At 41.6% G+C, this 23,666-nt stretch overlaps 1 protein-coding gene across 1 annotated transcript in view; it reads right to left on the bottom strand.

The window, feature by feature from the left end:
- Window positions 1-23,666, bottom strand: part of STARD9 (StAR-related lipid transfer (START) domain containing 9) — a 154,945-nt gene that overhangs the window by 63,741 nt on the left and 67,538 nt on the right. The window contains exons 4-9 of the mRNA XM_011989227.1: window positions 21,312-21,428; window positions 18,206-18,238; window positions 18,058-18,119; window positions 17,317-17,429; window positions 5,592-5,661; window positions 4,081-4,153 (exon numbers count right to left, since the gene is read on the bottom strand). Coding sequence (XP_011844617.1) covers window positions 4,081-4,153; window positions 5,592-5,661; window positions 17,317-17,429; window positions 18,058-18,119; window positions 18,206-18,238; window positions 21,312-21,428 — 468 coding nt within the window. The remainder of the gene's footprint in view (window positions 1-4,080; window positions 4,154-5,591; window positions 5,662-17,316; window positions 17,430-18,057; window positions 18,120-18,205; window positions 18,239-21,311; window positions 21,429-23,666) is intronic.

Consider the following 23,666-nt stretch of genomic DNA (forward strand, 5'->3'; position numbering starts at 1 on the left):
GATGGTCTCGATCTCCTGACCTCGTGATCCGCCCGTCTCGGCCTCCCAAAGTGCTGGGATTACAGGCTTGAGCCACCACGCCCGGCCACCACATTTTCTTTATCCACTCATTGACTGATGGACATTTGGGCTGGTTCTATATTTTTGCAGATGTGAATTGTGCTGCTAACACATGCATGTGAAAGTATCTTTTTCATATAACAACTTCTTTTCCTCTGGGTAAATCTACTTGTAGTTCTTTAAGGAATCTCCACACAGTTGCCCATAACGGTGGTACTAGTTTATATTCCCACCAACAGTGTAAAAGCATTCCCTTTTCACCATATCCACGCCAACTTTTTTTTTTTTTTTTTTTTTAAGATGGCTGGAGTGCAGTGGCGTGATCTTGTCTCACTGCAACCTCTGCCTCCCAGGTTCAAGCAATTCTCTGACCTCAGCCTCATGAGTAGCTGGGACTACAGGAGCGTGACACCACACACAGCTAATTTTTGTATTTTTAGTAGATACAGCATTTCACCACGTTGGCCAGGCTAGTCTCGAACGCCTGACCTCAGGTGATCCACCTGGCTCAGCCTCCCAAAGTGCTGGGATTACAGGCATGAGCCACCGACCCAGCCTCTTTTTTGATTTTTTGATCATGGCCATTCTTGCAAGAGTAAGGTGGTATTGTATTGTGGTTTTGATTTGCATTTCCCTGATAATCAGTGATGTTGAGCATTTTTTCCCCTATGTTTGTTGCCATTTGTGTATCTTCTTTTGAGAACTGTTTATTCATGTCCTTAGTCCACTTTTTGATGGGACTGTTTTTTTCTTGCTGTTTGAGTTCCTTGTAGATTCTGGATATTAGTCCTTTGCAGGATGCATAGATTGCAAAGATTTTCTCCCATTCTGTGGGCTGTTTACTCTGCTGATTACTTCTTTTGCTGTGCAGAAGATTTTTGTTTTATTTAAGTCCCATCTATTTATCTTTGTTTTTGTTGCATTTGCTTTTGGATTCTTGCTCATGAAGTCTTTGCCCAAGCCAATGTCTAGAAGGATTTTTCCAATGTTATCTTCTAGAATTTTTATGGTTTTAGGTCTTATATTTAAGTCTTTGATCCATCTTGAGTTGATTTTTGTATAATGTGAGACATGAGGATCCAATGTCATTCCCCTACATGTGGCTTGCCAATTATCCCAGCAACATTTATTGAATAGGGTGTCCTTTCCCTACATTTTTGTTTGCTTTGTCGAAGATTAGTTGACTGTAAGTATTTGGCTTTATTTCTGCATTTTCTGTTCTGTTCCATTGGTCTATATGTCTGTTTTTGTCCCAGTACCATGCTGTTTTGGTAACTATTGGCCTTCTCGTATACTTTGAAATTGGGTAATGTAATGCATCCAGGTTTGGTTTTGTTGTTTTTGAGATGAAATCTCATTCTGTTGCCCAGGCTGCAGTGCAGTGGCGTGATCTCGGCTCACTGCAGCCTCTGCCTCCCAGGTTCAATAGATTCTCCTGCCTCAGCCACCCGAGTAGCTGGGATTACAGGTGCCCACCATCACGCCCAGCTAATTTTTTCTATTTTTAGTAGAGGGGGGTTTCACCATGTTGGCCAGGCTGGTCTCAAACTCCTGACCTCAAGTGATCCACCTGCCTTGGCCTCCCAAAGTGCTGGGATTACAGGCATGAGCCACTGTGCCTGGTCCAGATTTGTTCTTTTTGCTTAATCTTGCTTTGACTATGTGGGCTCTTTTTTGGTTCCATATGAATTTTAGGACTGTCTTTTCTAGTTCTGTGAAGAATGATGGTGGTATTTTGATGGGGATTGCATTGAATTTGTAGACTGCTTTAGGCAGTATGGTCATTTTCACAATACTGATTCTATCCATCCATGAGCATAGATATGTTTCCATTTGTTTGTGTCATCTATGATTTCTTTCAGCAATGTTTTGTAGTTCTCCTTGTAGAGGTCTGTCACCTCCTTGGTTAAATATATTCCTAAGTTTTGTTTTGTTTTTTTTTGCAGCTATTGTAAAAAATGTTGAGTTCTTGATTTGATTCTCAGCTTGCTTGCTGTTGGTATACAGCAGGACTACTGATTTATGTGCATTAATTTTGTATCTTGAAACTTCGCTGAATTCATTTACCAGTTCCAGGAGCTCTTTGGATAAATCTTTAGAGTTTTCTAGATACACAATCATGTTGTCAGCAAATAGCAACAGTTTGACTTCCTCTTTACTGATCTGGATGCCCTTTATTTCTTTCTCTTGTCTCATTACTCTGGCTAGGACTTATGGTTACTATTTTTATGGTATATCTTTTCCCATCCTTTTACTTTCAACCCGTGTCTGTGGTTCTAAGGTGTGTTTCTTATAGACAGCATATGGTTGGGTCTTGCTTTTATGCAATTTGAAAATTTGTACCTTAGGCAATTCACACTTAATGCATTTAATTATTGATGTGCTCAGAACCATCCATGTCTGATTTTTCTTTTTTCTATGTCTCATATCTCCTTTGTTCCTGCTCTTCCTCCACTGCCTTTAACTGTTAAGTATTTTTATTAATATGTAACATTTTAATTTCTGTTCAGTTTTTTTGCTCAGAGGTGCCAGAAGAAATGCTGATTTTTAAAATTATGTTTTTGAGCTATTTTCTTAGTAGTTGCTCTCCAGATTACAATACATATCTTTATGATCTACTTCAAAGTAATACTAACTTAATTCCTGTAAAATACAGAAACTCTACTTAAATATATATTTCAATTCCCTTGTGCTGTTATTTTCATATATGACAATGTACAAAAATGCATTGTTATAATTATGGTTTTACGTAATCTTATTCTTTTATTGACGTTAGGAGAAGAAATGAGAAAGAATGTAGGTTTTTTTATATTTACTCACACATTTACCATTCCCAGATATTTCATTGTCTCCTATAGATTTAAGATACTTTCTAACATCACTTTCTTTCAGCCTAGAAGATTTCATTTAGTTTTCTTGTCAGGTAAGTCTGCTGCCAATAAATTCTACTTTTTTATTTCCCCCCAATCTGGGAATGTTCTTATTGACAGTTTTTTACATTCTCTGAGCACCCTGCCTTCTAGGGTTCAATGCTTCCGATGAGAAGTCAGCCATTCATCATGTAATTGTTCTCCTGTATGAGTCACTTTTCGCTAGCTGTTTTTAAGATTTTCTTTGTCTTTCAACAGTTTAAATATGATGTGTCTAGGTGTGGATCTCTTTGTGTTTATTTTACTTGGAGTCCTCTGAGCTTCTTAGATCTCTAAATGATTTTCACAAATTTAGGAAGTTTTTGGTCATTGTTTTATTTTGGGTGTGGTGCTCCTCACTTTGTTACATTCCTTTAATCTATTTTCAGACCACAGAAAGGATTTTGTCCAGCTTTATAGTTGCTTTCTGGGGCTATGACTTGACCTCCTCATTCCATCATAATGGAAGTGAATCTTCTAATATTTCATTTTAATGCTTATTTTCTTTTCAACCTTTTGTTTTAAATGTCCACACTGATCACACAGATGTGAAAGTATTGTAAAATGTTAAAAATAAATACAAGCAGAAGATATTTTGATTAGTCTTTATAAAATGCTTCTACCCATTCTGGGTGTACAGTTTAATGGATTGTGTGTAAATCCGGTTTATAATATTAGGTTCTATCAGAGGACCTATAAATGTGAGAGTAGGAGAAAAGGAAAAGAAATAGGGACGGGGGCGGTGGCTCACATCTGTAATACCAGCACTTAGGCAGGCCGAGTCAGGTGGATAATTTGAGGTCAGGAGTTTGAGATCAGTCTGGCCAACATGGTGAAACCCCATCTCTACTAAAAATACAAAAAAAATTAGCTGGGCATGGTGGCGCGTGCCTATAATCCCAGCTACTCGGGAGGCTGAGGCAGGAGAATCACTTGAGCCTGGGAGGCACAGGTTGTGGTGAACCGAGATCACACCACTGCACTCCAGTCTGGGCAACAGAGTGAGACCCTGTATCAAAAACAAACAAACAGAAATAGGAAGGAAGACAAGAAAGTGGTTTAAAGGTACAAGGAGAGGAAGAAATCTCACCAAACATAAGGGGTTACCAACCTGCGTGTAGTGGATAGTGAAAATGGCGTGGGATCTGCTGCTGGCCTCATGAACATGGGTGGCTGCTGTGATTCTGTGTATACAAGGAAAAACTGTTAGGACGAGGATTGTTCACACGTGGTGGATTCTTAAGGATCTATAGGGAACACAATAAATGTTAGTGCTGAGATTCACAGATAAGAATCATATTTAGTTCAGTTTCGTAAAGAGGAATAGTCCAAAGAGGGCAGAAGCAGCACGCTAGGTGCTATCTGAGAATAAAACGGAGTGCAACTTCATACTAAAATACACTGAAACTTTTTTTTAAGCAATAGAAGCAAAAATTCGAGTGTAAAGAGAAATGAAGACTAGAGCGTCATCAACCTGGAAGAACATGACCAAGATAGACCCATTTTATTTTATTCTTTCACTTTATTTTATTTTATTCTTAGACCCATTTTAATAAGACAAATGGATGTAGAGAGCTTGCTGAGAAGGTACCTCAAAGACAGAGAAGGTAAGTTTTGAATTAATATTCTGTGTTTAATCAAATTCTATTAACCAAATATTAATTCTACAGTGTCAGAAAGATCTTGGAAATGAGATCTCAAATCACATCAATATCATGCTTAAGCCAGGTAGAATTCATATCTCCCTTAGAAATCCATTACAGTGTTAACCTTCAAAGTCAGGAGAGGTTTTCCTTTATCTAAGAGCATCTCACCGTGTTCTGTTCTCAGATGATCTGGAGAATTGAAGAAAAGGGCCAAAATCTAGAGGCTAGTCTCATGATTCAAATTTGACACTGAAAAATCACGGAGCTCAGGGTATCCTGAAGACCAGAAGCAAGTGTCTCCAGGAGAGTTCCATGAAGCTCAGGAGAATGTTAAATATAAATTTCTTCCTTTATGTTCAATTAACTTGGTCCTGCTATTAACAGGATAAATAGAAGGCTCTATAGACTTTTTTACCCCAGGGAAAAAAGCCTTTTTTAGGGACATTTACTAGTAATATTCTAGGTATTTCATAGTAACTTACAACATAGCATGTTATTACAATTTACAATAGCTTTTAGGGGAATCTACAGCACCTGGTTATTCATAGCAGATTCAAAACATTCTTTCGGGGGGCTACCTTATAAGTATGCAAAACTAGAAAAAAAAAGGTTTTCTGAAACTTTTACACTATATTTGTCCTTATATCTATCAAACCTGAGGAGAGGACAATGCAGGTAAGAATCTTTTCTTCCAAATTTAGAAGCTCTAAACAAAGTAGAGTAACTTCCTTGGGCTTACTGCCTAATATTACTATGTCCAGAACAGATTCCAGCTTCATTACTAGTGAGAAGAGACTAAATCTTAGTCACCACCCCTTAACCTGAGAACACTACTGTTCTGGAAAGAGCCTCCTGGTTGTGAACACCTCTACACAGAGACAATTTTAAGTGTCATTATACACTCCCCAAAGGGAAATGGGAACACAGGATAGGAGTGTGAGGATAAAAGAATGATAGAAACAAACAAACCTGTTACCTGTTTGCAATTCCCTCCTCCAAGAGTTGGATTACTTGCTTGTAATTGGTAACTACATGTTGAGATAAACCTATCGGATTTGTGAAACAGAAAAAAGAAATTAAATGAAATTTTTGGTAAAGTTTTGGTAAACTTTAACCTTTTCTTGTAAGTCTTTATCATTCCTATTTCATATTATTTAATAGACAAAAATGAGGGAATCTGGCCAAATTCATTCAGATAATAAATTAAATCAAGAAATATTTATTGGAAACCTCTTGTCAGGTATATGATAGGCTCTAGGAATACAGGTCTCTGCTCTCACAGAGATTACGGTCTATAATTCATATAGACCATATGCTAACAACAACTATAATTCCTTACAATTCTGCTATATAGGTTATAAGAACTGTTCTCATATATTACCTCATTTGGCCCTCACAAAGTCCCTGAGGTAGGCCAGTGTTGTTTTCCCCACAAGGTGGCAGACTCGGTTTGGCATACAAAATACACAGTACACTTGTCTCTGTCCTCCCACAGTTTGCAATCATGGTAAGTTACACTATACAAGACAATATGGCCAAGTGCCACAGAAGTTGGAAAGATGATACACGAGGAGATCAGAGGCGTCGTCAGGGCAGGCTCTATAGAAGTGAGACTTAAATTTAGCCACTATAGAATGGGGAGGCTTTAGATAGGTGAAGAGGAGCCTACGGGTATGAAAGTAAATCTTCATGGCTGGTTACTAACCAAGTCCCAAAGGCCTTCCCAACTGTTCTGGAGAATCTCTGTATTAGAGATTCAAAAACAGCCAGGCGCGGTGGCTCAAGCCTGTAATCCCAGCACTTTGGGAGGCCGAGACGGGCGGATCACGAGGTCAGGAGATCGAGACCATCCTGGCTAACACTGTGAAACCCTGTCTCTACTAAGAAATACAAAAAACTAGCCGGGCGAGGTGGCGGGCGCCTGTAGTCCCAGCTACTCAGGAGGCTGAGGCAGGAGAATGGTGTAAACCCGGGAGGCGGAGCTTGCAGTGAGCTGAGATCCGGCCACTGCACTCCAGCCTCGGCGACAGAGCGAGACTCCGCCTCAAAAAAAAAAAAAAAAAAAGAGAGAGATTCAAAAACAAAGTAACTTCATAGGCTTATTACTAAATACAATTACACCGAAAATAACAAAGTAACATAAATGAAACCAACAAAAATAATAGTCAATAGAAAGCAATCCAAGAAAGACCCAGATACCAAGGCTACCAGGTCAATCTAAAAGTAACTCTGAAGGCTGGGTGCTGTGACTCATGCCTGTGATCATAGCACTTTGGGAGGCTGAGGCGGGCAGACCTGAGGTCAGGGGTTTGAGACCAGCCTGGAGAACATGGAGAAACACTGTCTCTGCTAAAAATGCAAAATTAGCTGGGCGTGGTGGCACAGGCCTGTAATCCCAGCTACTTGGGAGGCTGAGGCAGGAGAATCCCTTGAACCTGGGAGGCGGAGGTTGTGGAGAGTGGAGATCGTGCCATTGCACTCTAGAGTGGGTAACAAGAGCGAAATTCTGTCTCAAAATAAAAAAAGTGTGGGGGTGGGGGGGCAGGCTCGGTGGCTCATGCCTGTAATCCCAGCACTTTGGGAGCCCGAGGCAGGTAGATCACGAGGTCAGGAGTTCCAAGACCAGCCTGGCAAAGATGGTGAAACCCCACCTCTACCAAAAAAACAAGAAAATTAGCCGGATGTGGTGGCAGGAGCCTATAGTCCAAGCTACTCAGGAGCCTGGGGCAGGAGAATCACTTGGACCCAGGAGGCAGGGCTGCAGTGAGCCGAGATTTCACCATCGCACTCCAGCCTGGACAATAAGAGCAAAACTTCGTTTCAAAAAAAAAAGTAACTCTGCTTACTATTTTCAAGGAGCTGAAAGAAGACTGTAAACTTGGAAACTATAATGAAATAATAAAATGGATATCTGAGAAATAATACTGTAAGTGAAAATAAAAACTCAATATAAAGTTTAATAGCAGGTTAGACATAGCTGAAGAAAGAATGAGTGAGCAAGAAGACAGATCAGAAACATACTCAAAATTTAGCACAGAGAGACAAAAGATTAAAAATATGGAGGCAGCCGGGTGCAGTGGCTCACGTCTGTAATCCCAACACTTTGGGAGGCTGAGGCGGGCAGATCACAAGGTCAGGAGTTCAAGACCAGCCTGACCAACATGGTGAAACCCCATCTCTAATGAAAATACAAAAATCAGCTGGGGGTGGTGGCACGTGACTGTAATCCCAGCTACTTGGGAGACCGAGGTAGGTAAATCACTTGAACCCAGGAGGTGGAGGTTGCAATGAGACGAGATTGCGCCATTGCACTCCAACCTGGGTGACAGAGCAAGACTCCATCTCAAAAAAAAAAAAAAAAAATGGAGGCTAGGTATGGTAGCGCACACCTATAATCTCAGCTACTTGAGAGGCTGAGGCAGGAGGGTCCCTTGAGCCCAGGAGTCCAAAACCAGTCTGGCAACATTAGCAAGACTACATGTCTAATTAATTAATTAAATATAGAAGAAACGGTAAGACTCGCAGAATACACAGAGAATAGGCCTAACATACTTGTAATTAGAGTCCCAAAAGAATGGGGTAGAAGGAATATTATAAGCGATAATGGTAGTGGAGGGAAGGTGGGGGGGAAAGGAAAGGTAATGGTTAAGAACTTTCCAAAACTGATACAAAGATACAAAAGCACAGATTCAAAACCTCCAGCATGATTTTTTAAAATCCCGCATCTAACCCTAAGTAGATCATAATAAACTGTTCAAAGACTAAAGGAAAAATATTGAAAAAATTAAACTAAGGGAAGACTTCTCAGCAAAAACAGTGGAAAACAGAAGACAATGGTATTATGTTTAATGACTAAAAGAAAATAACCATTAATTAAAAATTCTATACTCAGTGAACTTTACCTTCAATAATAAGAAAAGCAGTCCAAGCGTTGTGGCTCATGCCTGTAATCCCAGCACTTTGGGAGGCCGAGGCTGGTGGATTACTTTAGGTCAGGAGTTCAAGATCAGCCTGGCCAACATGGTGAAACCCTGTCTCTACTAAAAGTACAAAAATTAGCCGGGCGTGGTAGCAGGCGCCTGTAATCCCAGCTACTAGGGAAGCTGACGCAACAGAAGTGCCCGAACCCAGGAGGTGGAGGCTGCAGTGAGCCGAGATCGCACCACTGCACTCCAACCTGGGTGACAGAGCAAGACTCTATCTCAAACAAACAAACAAGCCAAAATAGAACTTGTCAATAGCAGATCTACACTAGAGGGAAAATGAGATTATTCTTGAAGTAGAAAGAACTCGGAGATAAAAGGTAGGATATTCTTTAAAAATTAAGAGCCATAAAAATGGCATTTAAGAAAGGACAAACTGAGTTCAAGTCTTACAAGGTTTATTGTCTGGGAAGAAGCAGAACAATCAGTAAATATTAGACTTTGATAAGTCAGTGGTCTATGTTGTAATCTCTGGAGTGACCGCCAAAATAGTAAGACAATGTGTAAATAATAAGCTAGTGGAGAAGAAATATGGAATGATTTTTTAAAGCTATCAAACCAAAAGACAAAGTAAAGAAAAAGGAACATAAAACAGGAAAGGTAAAGAGAAAACACAAAATAACAGATTTAAACCCAAATAAAATTAGTGACTACATTAAATATAAGCAGACCACAATATAAAATTAAAAGACCAAAATTGTGATGAAACAAAGGTAAAACAAAGCAAAATGAAAATTTTTTAAAATAAAAAACACATCTGAAATATATAAAGAAAACTGAAAGTAAAAATAGAAAAGAAGATAAAAATACAAACACTAACCCAAAGAAAGCTAGCTTAGTTAATGCCTGACAAAGTAGACTTTAAAGTAAAAGCATTACTAGAGATAAAAATCCTTCACAATGAAAAAAGGGTTCAATGAACCAGGAAGTTTTAACAATTCTAATTTTGTATGCATGTAATAATAAAGCCTCAAAATACATAAAACAAAAATTGGCAGAATTAAAAGGAGAAAAAGGCATCCATACTCATAGCAGGAAAGTTTAACTTGCCTTTCTTAGTATCTGTTAAAACAAGTGGAAAAATAGAATCAATACGGGCACAGATGATTTGAACAAGTATCAAACCTGATAAATAGTAATATATAAACACCATGCCCAACAATTGTGTAATATACACGCTCTTCAAGCACACATGGAAAATTTACAAAAATTGGCCAATGTGCTATGCTACAAATCAAACCGTGCTATATATATTTCAAATTTTTTCATTATTATTATTCCTATTATTATGTCTGTTATGATGATCTGTGATCAGTAACCTTTGATGTTACTATTATAATTATGTTGGTACATCAAGAACCTTGCCCGTATAGAAAAGCGAACTTAATTGATAAATGTATATGTTCTGACTGCTCCACCAACCAACCTTTCCCCTACCCTTCTCGCTCTACTCAGGCCTCCCTATTCCCTGATACATAACAATATTGAAATTAGGCCAATTAATAATCCTACAATAGCCTTTAAGTGTCCAAGTGAAAGAAAGAGTCTCTCATTTTAAGTCAAAAGCTAGAAACGCTAAAGTTTAGCAAGGAAGGCATGTTGAAAGCCAAGAAAGGCTGAAAGCTAGGCCTCTTGTGCCCGACAGTTGGCCAGGCTGTGAATGCAAAGGAAAAGTTCTTGAAGGAAATTAAAAGTGCTACTCCTTGAATACAGGAATGATAAGAAAACAAAACAGTCTTTTTGATGATATGAAGAAAGTTTTTACAGTATGGTTAGAAGATCAAACCATTACAACATTCTCCTAAGCCAGAGACTAATCCAGAGCAAAGCCCTGATTCCCTTCAATGCTATGAAGGCTCAGAGAAGTGAGGAAGCTGCAGAAGAAAAGTTGAAGCTGGCAGAGGTTGGTTCAAGAGGTTTAAGGAAATAAGCTTCTCAGTAACATGAAAGTGCAAAGTGAAGCAAGTGCTGACGGAGAAGCTGTAATGAGTTATCCAAAAGATACAGCTAAAGCTAAGATAACGAAGGTAGCTACCCTAAACAACAGAATTTCAATGTAGACAAATCAGGCTTCTACTGGAAAAAGGTGTCATCTAGGATTTTCAGAGCTAGAAAGAAGCGGCCAACGTCTGGTTTCAAAGCTTCAAAGGACATGCTGATTATCCTGTTAGGGGCTAATGTAGCTGGTGACTTTATTTTATTATTATTATTATTATTTGAGATGGAGTTTCACTCTTGTTGACCAGGCTGGAGTGCAGTGGCACAATCTCAGCTCACTGCAACCTCTGCCTCCCGGGTTCAAGTGATTCTCCTGCCTTAGCCTCCTGAGTAGCTGGAATTACAGGTGCACGCCACCACATCTGGCTAATTTTTGCATTCTTAGTAGATATGGGGGTTTCACCATGTTGGCCAGGCTGGTCTCGAACTCCTGATCTCAGGTGATCCACCCACCTCAACCTCCCAAAGTGCTGGCATTACAGGCATGAGCCACCACGCTCGGCCGCTGGTGACTTTAAATTGAAGCCATTATCACTCTGAAAATCCCAAGGCCAGGCTGGGCGTGATGGCTCACAGCTGTAATCCCAGCACTTTGGGAGGCCAAGGCAGGTGGATCTCTTGAGCCCATGAGTTCAAGACCAGCCTGGGCAACATGGTGAAACCCTGTCTCCACAAAATACACAAAAAATTAGCCAGCTATGGTAGCACATGGGTGGGAAAATGAATCACATGATCCTGGGAAGTTGAGGCTGCAGTAAGCTGTGATCACGCCACTGCACTCCAGTTGGGGTGATAGAGCAAGACCCTCCCTCTCAAAAAAAAAAAAAAAAATCCTAGGGCCCTTAGGATTCATGCTAAATCCACTCTGCCTGTGCCCTATAAATGGAACCATAAAGCCTGGATGACAGCATATCTGCTTACAGTAAGCCCACTGTTGAGAACTACTGCTCAGAAAAAAGATTATTTTCAAAATATTACTGCTCATTGACAGTGTTCCTGGTCACCCAAGGGCTCTCTTGGAGACATACAAGATGGCTAATGTTGTTTTCATGCTTGCTAACGTAACATCTATTCTACGGCCCATGGACCAAGGAGTCCTTTCGACTTTGATAATTTAAGAAATACATTTCATAAACCTATAGCTGTCAGTGATTCCTCTGATGGATCTGGGCAAAGTCTACTGGAAACTTTCTGGAAAGAATTCACCATTCCAGATGGCATTAAGGACATTCATGACTCATGAGAGGAGCTCAAAATATCAACATTGAGGGGCTTGGAAGAAGTTGGTTCCAACCCTCACGAATGACTTTAAGGGGTTAAAGACTTTGGTGGAGGAAGTAATTCCAGAGTGGTGGAACTATCAAGAGAAGCAGAATGAGAAGAGGAGCCTGAAGATGTGACTGAATTGCCACAATCTCAGGATCAAATGTGAATGCAGGATGGGTTGCTTCCTACGGATGAGCAGAGAAAGTGGTTTCTTGAGATGGAAGCTACTCCTGGTGAAGATGCTGTGAATATTGTTGAAATGACAAAAAAAAGAAACAGAATATTACATAAACTTAGTTGATAAAGAAGTGTCAGGATTTAAGAGGACTGACTCCAACTCTGAAATAAGTTCTACTGTGAGTAAAATGCTATCCAACAGCATTTCACACTACAGAAAAATTTTTCATGAAAGCAAGAGTCAATTACGTAACAAACTCCATAAGTTGTTCTAAGAAATTGCCACAGCCATCCAAACCTTCAGCAAGCAGTATCCTGATCAGTCAGCAGCCATCATCACTAAGGAAGAATCCTGCACCAGCAAAGAGATTATGACTCACTGAAGGCTCAGGTAACCACTAGCATTTTTTAGCAATAAAGTATTTTTAAATTAAGGTATGTACACTTTTAATACATAATGCTACTTTGTACTTAATAAAATATAGCATAAATATAACTTTCATATACATCGGGAAACGAAAACATTTGTGTTTTTATTTTGATTTTTGCTTTATTGTGATACTCACTTTATTGTGGTGGCCTGGAATCAAACTTGCAATATATCCAAAGCATGTCTGCATACATGTTGTTTTAGGTGAAATTATATGGAGCATGTTCTTTGAACTCAATACTATTAAACTAGATACCTATAACAAAAATACAACTAGAAAATCCCTGAGTGTTAAAAAATAAAGAAACTCACTTCTAAACTCATGGGTCAAAAGAAATCATATTGGAAATTATATATTTTTTAAACTGATTAATGATGAAAACACTACACAGTAAAATTGGTGCAATACAGCTAAAGTCACGCTTACAGGGAAATTTATAGCTCTAAATAAATATACTAAAAAAGAGGAGGCCAAGGCAGGCGGATCACGAGGTCAGGAGTTTGACACCATCTTGGCCAACATGGTGAAACCTCACGTCTACTAAAAAGACAAAAGTTAGCTGGGTGCGGTAATGCACATCTGTAGTCCCAGCTACTCAGGAGGCTGAGACAGGAGAATCGCTTGAACCCAGGAGGCGGAGGTTGCAGTGACCCAAGATCGTGCCACTGCACTCCAGCCTGGTGACAGAGGGAGACTCTGTTTAAAAAAACAAAACAAAACAAAACAAAAAAATGAGGGGCCAGGTGCAGTGGCTCATGCCTGTAATCCCAGCACTTTGGGAGGCCAAGGTGGGTATATTACCTGAGGTCAGGAGTTCGAGACCAGCCTGACCAATAAGGTAAAACCCCATCTCTACTAAAAATACAAAAATTAGCCAGGCATGGTGGTGCGTGCCTGTAATCCCAGCTATTCAGGAGGCTGAGGCAGCAGAATTGCTTGAACTAGGAGGCGGAGGTTGCAGTGAGCCGAGATCCTACCACTGCACTCCAGCCTGGGTGACAGAGTAAAAAACAAAATCAAAAACAATACAAGGGTAACTTTGATGAAGTAATTTTTTATCTGTTGAATCTAGTAAAGAAGATTCGGGGCTTGTAATTAAGACATTGCTTTCATTCGTTTTTCTAGTAATTCATCCTTATTTTATTTTATAAATGTATTAGCATGCCAAAGATTGGAATTAAAAAAAAAAAAAAACTGGTTCTTCTAGCCTGGGCAACATAGCAAGACCCCATCTCTAAAAGAAAAAATAAAAAACAGTTAGCTGGCATGATGGCACATGTCTGTAGTATCAGCTACTTTGGAGGCTGAGATAGGAGGACTGCCTGAGTCCAGGAGTTTGAGGCTGCAGTGAGTCACAATCGTGCCACTGCACTCTAGCCTGGGTGACAGTGTGAGACTCTGATCCAAAAACAAAACACCACCACAAAAAAAACTGGGCCTTCACCACAGTTCGAGAAGCATATGGAATATCTCTTAAAAATAATCACTATTGCAAATATATTACTTAATGGTAGAATGGTGAAGCTTTCCTCTGAGAACAATACTGTCACCACTTTTATTTACTATTGTACTAGAGGTCCTAGTTTATGCAGAAAGGCAAGGAAAAAAAGGCACAAGAACTAAATGGTTGGGGTTGGAGGGAAACTCCTGTGACTTACAGATTGAGTATATAGGAAATACAGAATTTTTCTCAAGTTCCAGCTACCCACCTCTTGGTTTGCACCTGTACCTTTACATTAAAATAAAGACCACAGTGAAAATACAGTACTGTCTTTGTCTCACTTAGGTATCAGTTTAGATCCTATAACCACTGGCCTCTTACCTGTGCTTTGGGCAGGCCATTGTGCATTTCACATTTCAACTTAATCTCTCATCTAATTAATAAACTTTCTAACGGAAAGGCTACTCTTTTCCTTTCTTTGGATTTAGGTAGCTATCAAGGTCCATCTCACAATTCTGAACTGGAACTGCAAGCTCTTTAAGGGCTTATATTTTCATATTTCCCATGGCACCCGGAATACTACAGGCATCTTGTAGGTACTTAATAAATTTCTGTAGAATTAGTTTCAAGCCAGAAACCACTTTCCACTTTAAAGTCATATTCACAGAATGGATGAGCCTTAAGACAGATCGACGGGCAGAAAGATAAGATATATACATAGAAAGAAAACATTTTTTTAAAAAAGTTTACTAAGATCTCATCAGAGGGTGGTGATGGGAATAACATAGTTCAGTGTGACTACTCAGGGTCCTAGCTTCCAAGGCGGGTTCTATACTATTTCAGCTCATGGCTCCTTCACTAAGAAATGTCCACTTGTATTTGTAAAGGTTTAAGAATGTCCAGAGTGGTTCAAGAAACTTGTGACACAGAATCTAAGAGATTTTTCACTGGTTTAGAATTTAGCATTTCTTACCTCCCTCCCCTCAAGGGTTCACTCCATAAAGGTATTCAAAAGTGTCCTGAACTTTGCACCATGAACCCTGAGATTTGAGTCCTGATTCTGTCATTGACGTTGGACATATGACCCAAGCTGTATGACCTTGCAAGAATCATATTTTCTGGGTTGCAGGCACTATGCCAATCAAATAATCTAGAATCCTAGGCCTCCCTTCAGGCTCTTGATGTTCAGGATTCTGTTCCATTCCTCTCTTCCAGTCCAGTGACAGTTTCCCAGTTTCAATTCTGTCCCAACTCTAGCTGTGTGACTTTGGAACAACTTTTAACTTTCTCCAGATTTCACTGTTTTCTGTATAATGCGGATATCTGAACTATGTCTGAGTTCTCCTCTGGTTACTCCTCCCACACATACATACACACTTTTTTTTTTGAGATGGAGTCTTGCTCTGTCACCAGGCTGGAGTGCATGCAGCTGAGTGATCTCGGCTCACTGCAACCTCCGCCTCTCAGGTTCAAGCAATTCTCCTGCCTCAGCCTCCCAAGTAGCTGGGACTACAGGTATGTGCCACCATGCCCGGCTAATTTTTTGTATTTTTAGTAGAGACAGGGTTTCACCATGTTGGCCAGGATGGTCTCAATCTCCTGACCTCGTGATCCAACCGCCTAAGCCTCCCAAAGTGTTGGGATTACAGGCGTGAGCCACCGCACCCAGCCCACACGGACTTTTAAGATAAGAAGTTTGATACTGCTGCATTGACTCATGGTCTGCCTTGAAAGTATTGCTTTACACAGATATGTATACCCACAGAGTTTTACAGAGCAAACTTAAACTGGTTCCTAGCAAAGGAAATGGTATTTTTGTTGTTGTTTCTAAGCTGCCATTTATGATTGAACATTTGGGAAAAGACACAGGTAGCAGAATCAGTCACTGGCATACCTATTGTATCATCCATTTGCCATGCCCTGACCAGAGAACAGCGGCTCTTGATTGTTCATGTCCTGCTCCTTATCAGGATTTAAATTAGCACACTACAGCCAGGCGCGCTGGCTCACATCTATAATCCTAGCACTTTAGGAAGCTGAGGTGGGAGGATCACTTGAGGCCAGGAGTTCAAGACCAGCCTGGGCAACACAGTGAGATCCCATCTCTACAGCAAATTTAAAAATTAGCTGCCTAGGTGCACGCCCGTAGCCCTAGCTACCTGGGAGACTGGGGCGGAAGGATCACTTGAGCCCAGGAGTTCAGGTTGCAGGGAGCTATGACTGCATCACTGCATTCCAGCTTGGGCTACAGAATAAGACTTTGTGGCTAAAAAAATAAAAAATAAACTAGCATACTGCTATAGGAACATAAAATGTATATATTACTTTGTTTTGTTTTGAGATGGAGTCTCGCTCTGTCGCATAGGCTGGAGTGCAGTTGCGCAATCTCGACTCATTGCAACCTCTGCCTCCTGGGTTTAAGCGATTCTCCTGCCTCAGCCTCCTGAGTAGCTGGGATTACAGGTATGCACCACCACACCCAGCTTTTTAGTAGAGACAAGGTTTCACCATGTTGGCCAAGCTGGTCTTGAACTCCTGACCTCCAGCAATTCACCCACCTCAGCCTCCCAAAGTGTTGGGATTACAGGCATAAGCCATTGCACCTGGGCCATATATTAACTCTTATAAGTGGCCTGGAAGGGTAAAAACTTCGCCCATAAAAGAACCCAACTATTGCTACTTAATAGCAGGATCTACCTTAATGATATAAGACAGATGGTACCAAGCACCAAACATCAGTACTTGGTTAGGAAACACATCAAATCCCACTCCATGTCTGATGTCTGACTTCGCCCTATCTCTCCTACCTACTGACTACCACCACCAATGGAAGAGAAAGGGGACTGGTTTACCAGGGAACCAGTAGAGGCTCTGCCATATTAGGCGCCTGAAGATCCCACCGCATTCCCTACAGTTTTCCCTCTCTCATTCACCATGCTTTAGCCACACTGGCCCCTTGAAAACACCAAGCCTTCTCCCAGGGCTCTAGTCCATTCCATTCCCTCTTCCCGAAACACTTCTCACCTTGTTACATCATTCTTCACGTGACTATACTCCTTTGAGGTCTCAGCTTAAATGTTTCCTCCTCAGAGAAGCTCTTCTTGATCACCCCATAAAGGTGGGTCACCAACACTTTCCAATGTTCTTTGCCACTGACATTTATTTATTTATTAGCCTTTATCACTACTTGTAATTGTTTGTTTCCTGACTCACACCCACTAGATTGTAAGCTTGCCTGAGGGCAGGACCATGTCTTCTCTATTTATCAATACATATTCAGTGTCTAGTACAGTAGTTGGCACACAATAAGTGTTCATTACACATATGTTCAATGAATTAGTGAATATTAGGAGAGCTTCCCAGGCTTCAGTTTGGTTTCGGATCTCCAGGACCACAGTAGCTCACCTTGTACATAGGGCCCCATCTCTGGATGCTCCCTGACCCGCAGGGTATAGGGCTTTTTTTGACCAGATTGCTTCAACAGATCCCGCACCCGTTCATTATAGATTTCTAGAAAACTAGAGAGAAGTAGAAGAAGGCAACAACATAATTACATTTTGAAAAAAAGTAGAAACAACACTGAGCTAAAAATCAGGAGGTCTTAGTTCCTGTTCCAGCTCCACCTCTGACATTCTAAGGCACTGATCAAGCGAAGGTTCCCCCTTGAGTCTCTTTCCATACATATACAAAAGTGTTTTTTTTTAATTGTATTTTTATTTTTGAGATAGAGTCTCACTCTATCTCACAGGCTGGAGTGCAATGGAACAATCTCGGCTCACTGCAACCTCCGCCTCCCAGATTCACCACACCCAGCTACAGAGGTTGTTTCTTGAGTGAGTTTCAAACATGACCCTTGAGCTTTGAGCTCTACTGTTCTGTGAAGGCATCTCAAGGGCTACTTGACAGCCAGGGTCAGCTGGGCCACAGAAGGAAAGACCTGCTTGTTAAGTCTATGGGTAGGAAATTAAGTTTTCTACAACCAAGGGCCTAAGTATGTTTCTCAGCTCTTGTACTGCAAGATATTTCTTCTGTGGCTTTTCTCCATCCCTGTGGTGACTCTGGAAGCAAAGAGAGGACAGCTGAACATGGCAGAATTTGGAGGGGAAGGAGAACTACTGCAGATCCCAGAGCTTGGTAGGTTCTTACCTTACTTTTATCCTACAGGAGGAAGGCAGTGAGGCACAGTCTTTCTCCCTGATGAAGAGACCCTGCACAAACCAGAGGGTTGGGGTTTCATTGTAGGAACTGTACAGAGACCTACTTTGAGAGGATCCAGCCAAAAGATAGTGTATACCTCACATATCCGTGGTGTCAGCCCAACAGAGGCCTGGAGAACAGAAGAAAAGAAAGCATTATTGTTTACTCAAGATGATGCTCTCCCCCACCGAATACCCAGGAACCATCCTCAGCATGGGGGATGGGTGCCTGGACTCCTTGTGCTAGCCTCTTCACTTCAGGCAGTTTCACTGGAGAATATAGACGACTTTTATGTGCCAGTGCTCTGAGAGACACTCATGGAAGAAATGTACCAGATGAGAGGCATATGTATCACCATAAGAAGGAAAAGGGGAGGCCGGGCGTGGTGGCTCACGTCTGTAATCCCAGCACTTTGAGAGGCCGAGGCAGGCGGATCACGAGGTCAGGAGATTGAGACCATCCTGGCTAACACGTGGAACCCCGTCTCTACTAAAAATATAAAAAAAATTAGCCGGGCGCGGTGGTGGGCACCTGTAGTCCCAGCTACTCGGGAGGCTGAGGCAGGAGAATGGCATGAACCCAGGAGGTGGAGTTACCAGTGAGCTGAGATGACGCTACTGCACTCCAGCCTGCGCGACAGAGTGAGACTCTGATTTAAAAAAAAAAAAAGAAGAAGAAGAAGAAGGAAGAGAAGCCAGTACACCCAGATACCTGCTTTTATGCAATGAAGGTTACATTATTCTTGGATAAAAACACTTTACCAATGTTCCTCCTCGACTCCCTACACCTGGGGATTGGAGTATATGAGTATTCAAAATACACATTTAGACCAGGTGTGGTGGCTCACCCCTGTAATCCCAGCACTTTGGGGGCCGAGGTGGGTGGATCACTTGAGCTCAGGAGTTAGAGACAAGCCTGGGCAACCTGCGGAGACCCTGTCTCTGGCTAATACAAAAAAAATTAGCCTGGCATGGTGGCGTGTGCCTATGGTCTCAGCTACTCAGGAGACTAAGGTGGGAGGATCACTTGAACCCAGGATGCAGAGGCTGCAGTGAGCTGAGATTGCACCACTGCACTCCAACCTGGGTAAGAGTGAGACCCCATCTCAAAAACAAAACAACAACAACAAAAAACCATGTTTAGAAAGAGGTAGTTTCTTTTCTCATCTTGTATCCAGTGCTAACTTGTACCCGGTTAAGGGCTTTATACTTTTGGTTTAGCGGCCAATTTCTTCTTTTTTTTTAATTATTATTTTTTTGAAATAGAGTTTCACTCTTGTTGCCCAGGCTGGAGTGCAATGGCACAATCTCGGCTCACTTCAACCTCCATCTCCCAAGTTCAAGCAATTCTTCTGCCTCAGCTTCCCGAGTAGCTGGGAGTACGGGCGCCTGCCATCACACCTGGCTAATTTTTGTATTTTTAGTAGAGACGGGGTTTCACCATGTTGGTCAGGCTGGTCTCGAACTCCTGAGCTCAGCTGATCCACCTGCCTCAACCTCCCAAAGTACTGGGATTACAGGTGTGAGCCAACGTACCCAGCCCCAATTCTTTTAACGTCAAATACTGTGAAATCACACTAAACACAGGACAAAGTGAGCAATGAGCTAGGCCCCAGGCATCAGGGATAATCATCTAAGAGGAATCATGTTCTACAGAATGTTCCTGTGTAGTGTTTATTTTGTTACCCACCTAACAGGATATATATACTTTTAGAGACAGGGTCTCTTTTTATTTATTTATTTATTTTTTTGAGACGAAGTCTCACCCCATTGCCCAGGCTGGAGTGCAATGGTATAATCTCAGCTTACTGCAACCTCAGCCTCCCAGGTTCAAGTGATTCTCATGCCTCAGCCTCCCAGATAGCTGGGATTATAGGTGCGTGCCACCACATCTAGCTAATTTTTGTATTCTTAGTAGAAACTTGGTTTCACCATATTGGCCAGGCTGGCCTTGAACTCCTGACCTCATGATCCACCCACCTCGGCCTCCCAAAGTGCTGGGATTACAGGAATGAGCCACCGCACCCAGCAGAGACAGGGTCTCTCACTCTGTTGTCCAGGCTGGAGTACAGTGGCAAGATCATGGCTGATCACTGCAACCTCAACCTCCCAGGCTGAAGTCATCCTCCCACCTCAGCCTCCTAAGTAGCTGGGACCACAGGCATGTGGCCCTACACCCGGCTAATTTTTGTATTTTTTATAGAGATGGGGTCTCCCTATGTTGCCCAGACTGTTCTCAAATTCCTGGGCTTAAGAGATCTTTCTGCCTCAGCCACCCCAAAGTGTTGAGATTATAGGTGTGAACCACTGAGCCTGGCACCCCGACCAGGATACTTCTAAACCCAAAACAAAAAGGTATTAAGGAACTCTGCCCTCCTGATTTTCTGTGATAAAGGAAGGCTCTCATTAAATCCTATATACTTTTGAAAGCCCCCGGCTCAAGAACTAGTTCTCCTGCTTTCTTCTAATACACAGATCTAATACATGTAGGCTTGGAGCTTGGCCACAATAATCAAATCTCTGCACAGCTCTAGCCTGCACTTAAGATTTAGTCCAGGTCTTGTCCACAGCAAAGGTGCAAAACAGTTTCAAATAACGAACCTGGAGATAACAAGAAATTCAGTAGGACTGACGAGAACCGCTTTGTTGAAGGGAGCTGTAAAATTCTAAGGCTCTTCAGGGTTTAATAAAAAGGGGTTAATTATTCAAAGTTTACCTTCCAATTAAATGCTGAAAAACTCTTTTTTTTTTTTTTTTTTTTGAGACGGAGTTTCGCTCTTGTTGCCCAGGCTGGAGTGCAATGGCACGATCTCAACTCACCACAACCTCTGCCTCCTGGGTTCAAATGATTTGTGATTCTCCTGCCTCAGCCTCCCGAGTAGCTAGGATTACAGGCATGCGCCACCACGCCAAGCTAATTTTTTTGTATTTTTAATAGAGACGGGGTTTCTCCATGTTGGTCAGGCTGGTCTCAAACTCCCAATCTCAGGTGATTCGCCCGCCTTGGCCTCCCAAAGTGCTGGGATTACAGGCATGAGCCAACGCGCCCAGCCGAAAAACTCATTCTTAAAACAGAAGATGGCTCATTCAATCTTCTTTAAAGTTGACTGACTACAGAAATCATATTCTATCTCACAGTAGTAAGGACAATGCAAGGTTCAGGCTTGCTATGGCATTAGGACTATATCTCATTGTAATACTCACTGGGGTCCCCAGCATGGTATATGTCTTCCCAGAGCCTGTCTGTCCATAAGCAAAAAGGCATATGTTATAGCCTTTGGCAACTCCAGACAGTACTTCCATCCCTAAATCCTGGAAAACCTGTAACAACAAAAGCAGAGGAAATATCACTGTGGTCCTTCTTCTCATAGCAGATTTAGAATTATTTTCTAATCTAAAAAAATATATAAAATATTTCAAACATCCATGACTATTAATTCACTACCATTTCATAGGAATCAATTTAGCTTCATAAAAAGATAGCTAAGGAAAATTCATTCATTCAGCCCGTCAAATTCTTTAAGTACCTACTGTATCTAGACACAATACTAGACTCTGAAGATACAAAATATGGTCTCTAAACTTAAGGCAAAGAGAGTGTAGAAGAGCAAAGATATGCAAGCAAAATAATTCTGTATCTCTCATAAGAAAATGTTTAATATGGTTAATCAGGTAAAGCTGCAGTGAAATACTGCCCAATAACAAAGAAATTCAGGGTCTTAGGATACCACACTGAAGATCAGTAAGACCTGAAGTTAGGGAGGTGTTTTCCATGTGCATTTATTTTCTATACATTCCCTCCTCAGATTGACCCTAAGAGCTGGCTGGTTCTGCTGGTCATTTACCCCTGCTTCAGTGAATCAGAAACAGGCAGAGGTCCTCATGTGAAAACTCCTATACTTGGAATACTGCTTGGAAGTCCTACTGAGCTCTGTTTGGCAGACTCTGGTCTCAGGAAAAAATAGCCAGCTTTATGGGGAAGGCACAGCTTCCTAGTTCAGCCAGTCTTCAGCAGAGTGGTATGTGGGCATCTGCATACCCATGGCTGTTACGGTGGACATTTACCCTTTGTATTGTTGCCCAGCATCAAAATACTCTTCCTTTGAACCTTTGGTTGTGTCAGTCTCGGTGGGAAGCACAACTCAATGTTCTACTATAGAAGCCAAACAGGCCAGATATTCCTCTCCACCTAGGACAACGCTAGCACATGAAATGAAGCCAGATAGGGCTGGATGCAGTGGCTCACGCCTGTAATCCCAGCACTTTGGGAGGATGAGGTGGGTGGATCACCTGAGGTCAGGAGTTTGAGACTAGCCTGGCCAACATGGCGAAACCCTGTCTCTACTAAAAATACAAAAAATTACCCGGCCACGGTGGCAGGCACCTATAATCCCAGCTACTTGGGAAGTGGAGGTAGGAGAATCACTTGAACCCAGGAAGTGGAAGTGCAACGAGCTGAGATCATGCCATTGCACTCCAGCCTGGGAGAGAGAGTGAGACTCTATCTCAAAAAAAAAAAAAAAGAAAAAGAAAGAAAGAAAGAAATGGGGCCAGACAACTACATGTCACTTGACAAGTAGAATATCATTTGAATTTTGAAAGAAAGACATAAAAATAAAGAATAGTTAATAAATTGTCCATACTGGCATCAAGGATCCAATAGCACTGCCTGCTGGGCATGCAGTGGTAGAAGTGCCAAGTGTGGTGCTCAAATCAGACAATTCTGTGATGTGGTTCCGCCTGGGGTCCCTGCTGCTTAGTATCCCATGTCTTCCTGCCCATTTTTCAACTTTCCCCTCAATTCTGTGACTCCACTGATATGATTCTAAGGTGTAGTGTGTTCTTACACTTCAAAGCTGTGTGATCTTGGGCAAGTTACTTAAACTCTGTAAACTTCCGTTTCTTTAGGTATAAAATGTTTATTTTTGTATCTGTAATACAGGTTTGTCATGAAGATTAAAGTAATACACTTAATTAGGGACAAAGATAGGAGCTGCTAACTCAAGACTACACTCCTTGCCTTTTTTTTTTGAGACAGGGTCTTGCTCTGTCCCCCAGGCTGGAGTGCAGTGGCACAATCTTGACTTACCACAGCCTCAACCTCTTGGGCTCAAACGATCTCCCTACCTTGGTCTCCCGAGCAGCTGGAACTGCAGGTGTGCACCACCACACCCAGCTAATTTTTTTCTATTTTTGTAGAGACAGGTCCCCCCATGTTGCCCAGGCTGGTCTTGAACTCCTGGGCTCAAGTGAACCACGTGCTTCAGCCTCCCAAAGTGCTGGGATTACAGGTGTGAGCCACTGTGCCTGGCTCTTTATTTATTTATTTATTTATTTTTTCTTAAGAGACATGGTCTTATCCTGTCAGCCAGGCTGAAGTGCAGTGGCACAATCATAGCTTACTGCAGCTTCGAACACCTGGGCTCCTGTCTCTTATACACATCTAGATGTGTATAAGAGACAGGAGTGTAGAAGAGCAAAGATATGCAAGCAAAATAATTCTGTATCTCTCATAAGAAAATGTTTAATATGGTTAATCAGGTAAAGCTGCAGTGAAAT

This window comes from Mandrillus leucophaeus, unplaced genomic scaffold (assembly GCF_000951045.1).
Source record: "Mandrillus leucophaeus isolate KB7577 unplaced genomic scaffold, Mleu.le_1.0 Scaffold35, whole genome shotgun sequence".
In the NCBI taxonomy this organism is placed as follows: domain Eukaryota; kingdom Metazoa; phylum Chordata; class Mammalia; order Primates; family Cercopithecidae; genus Mandrillus; species Mandrillus leucophaeus.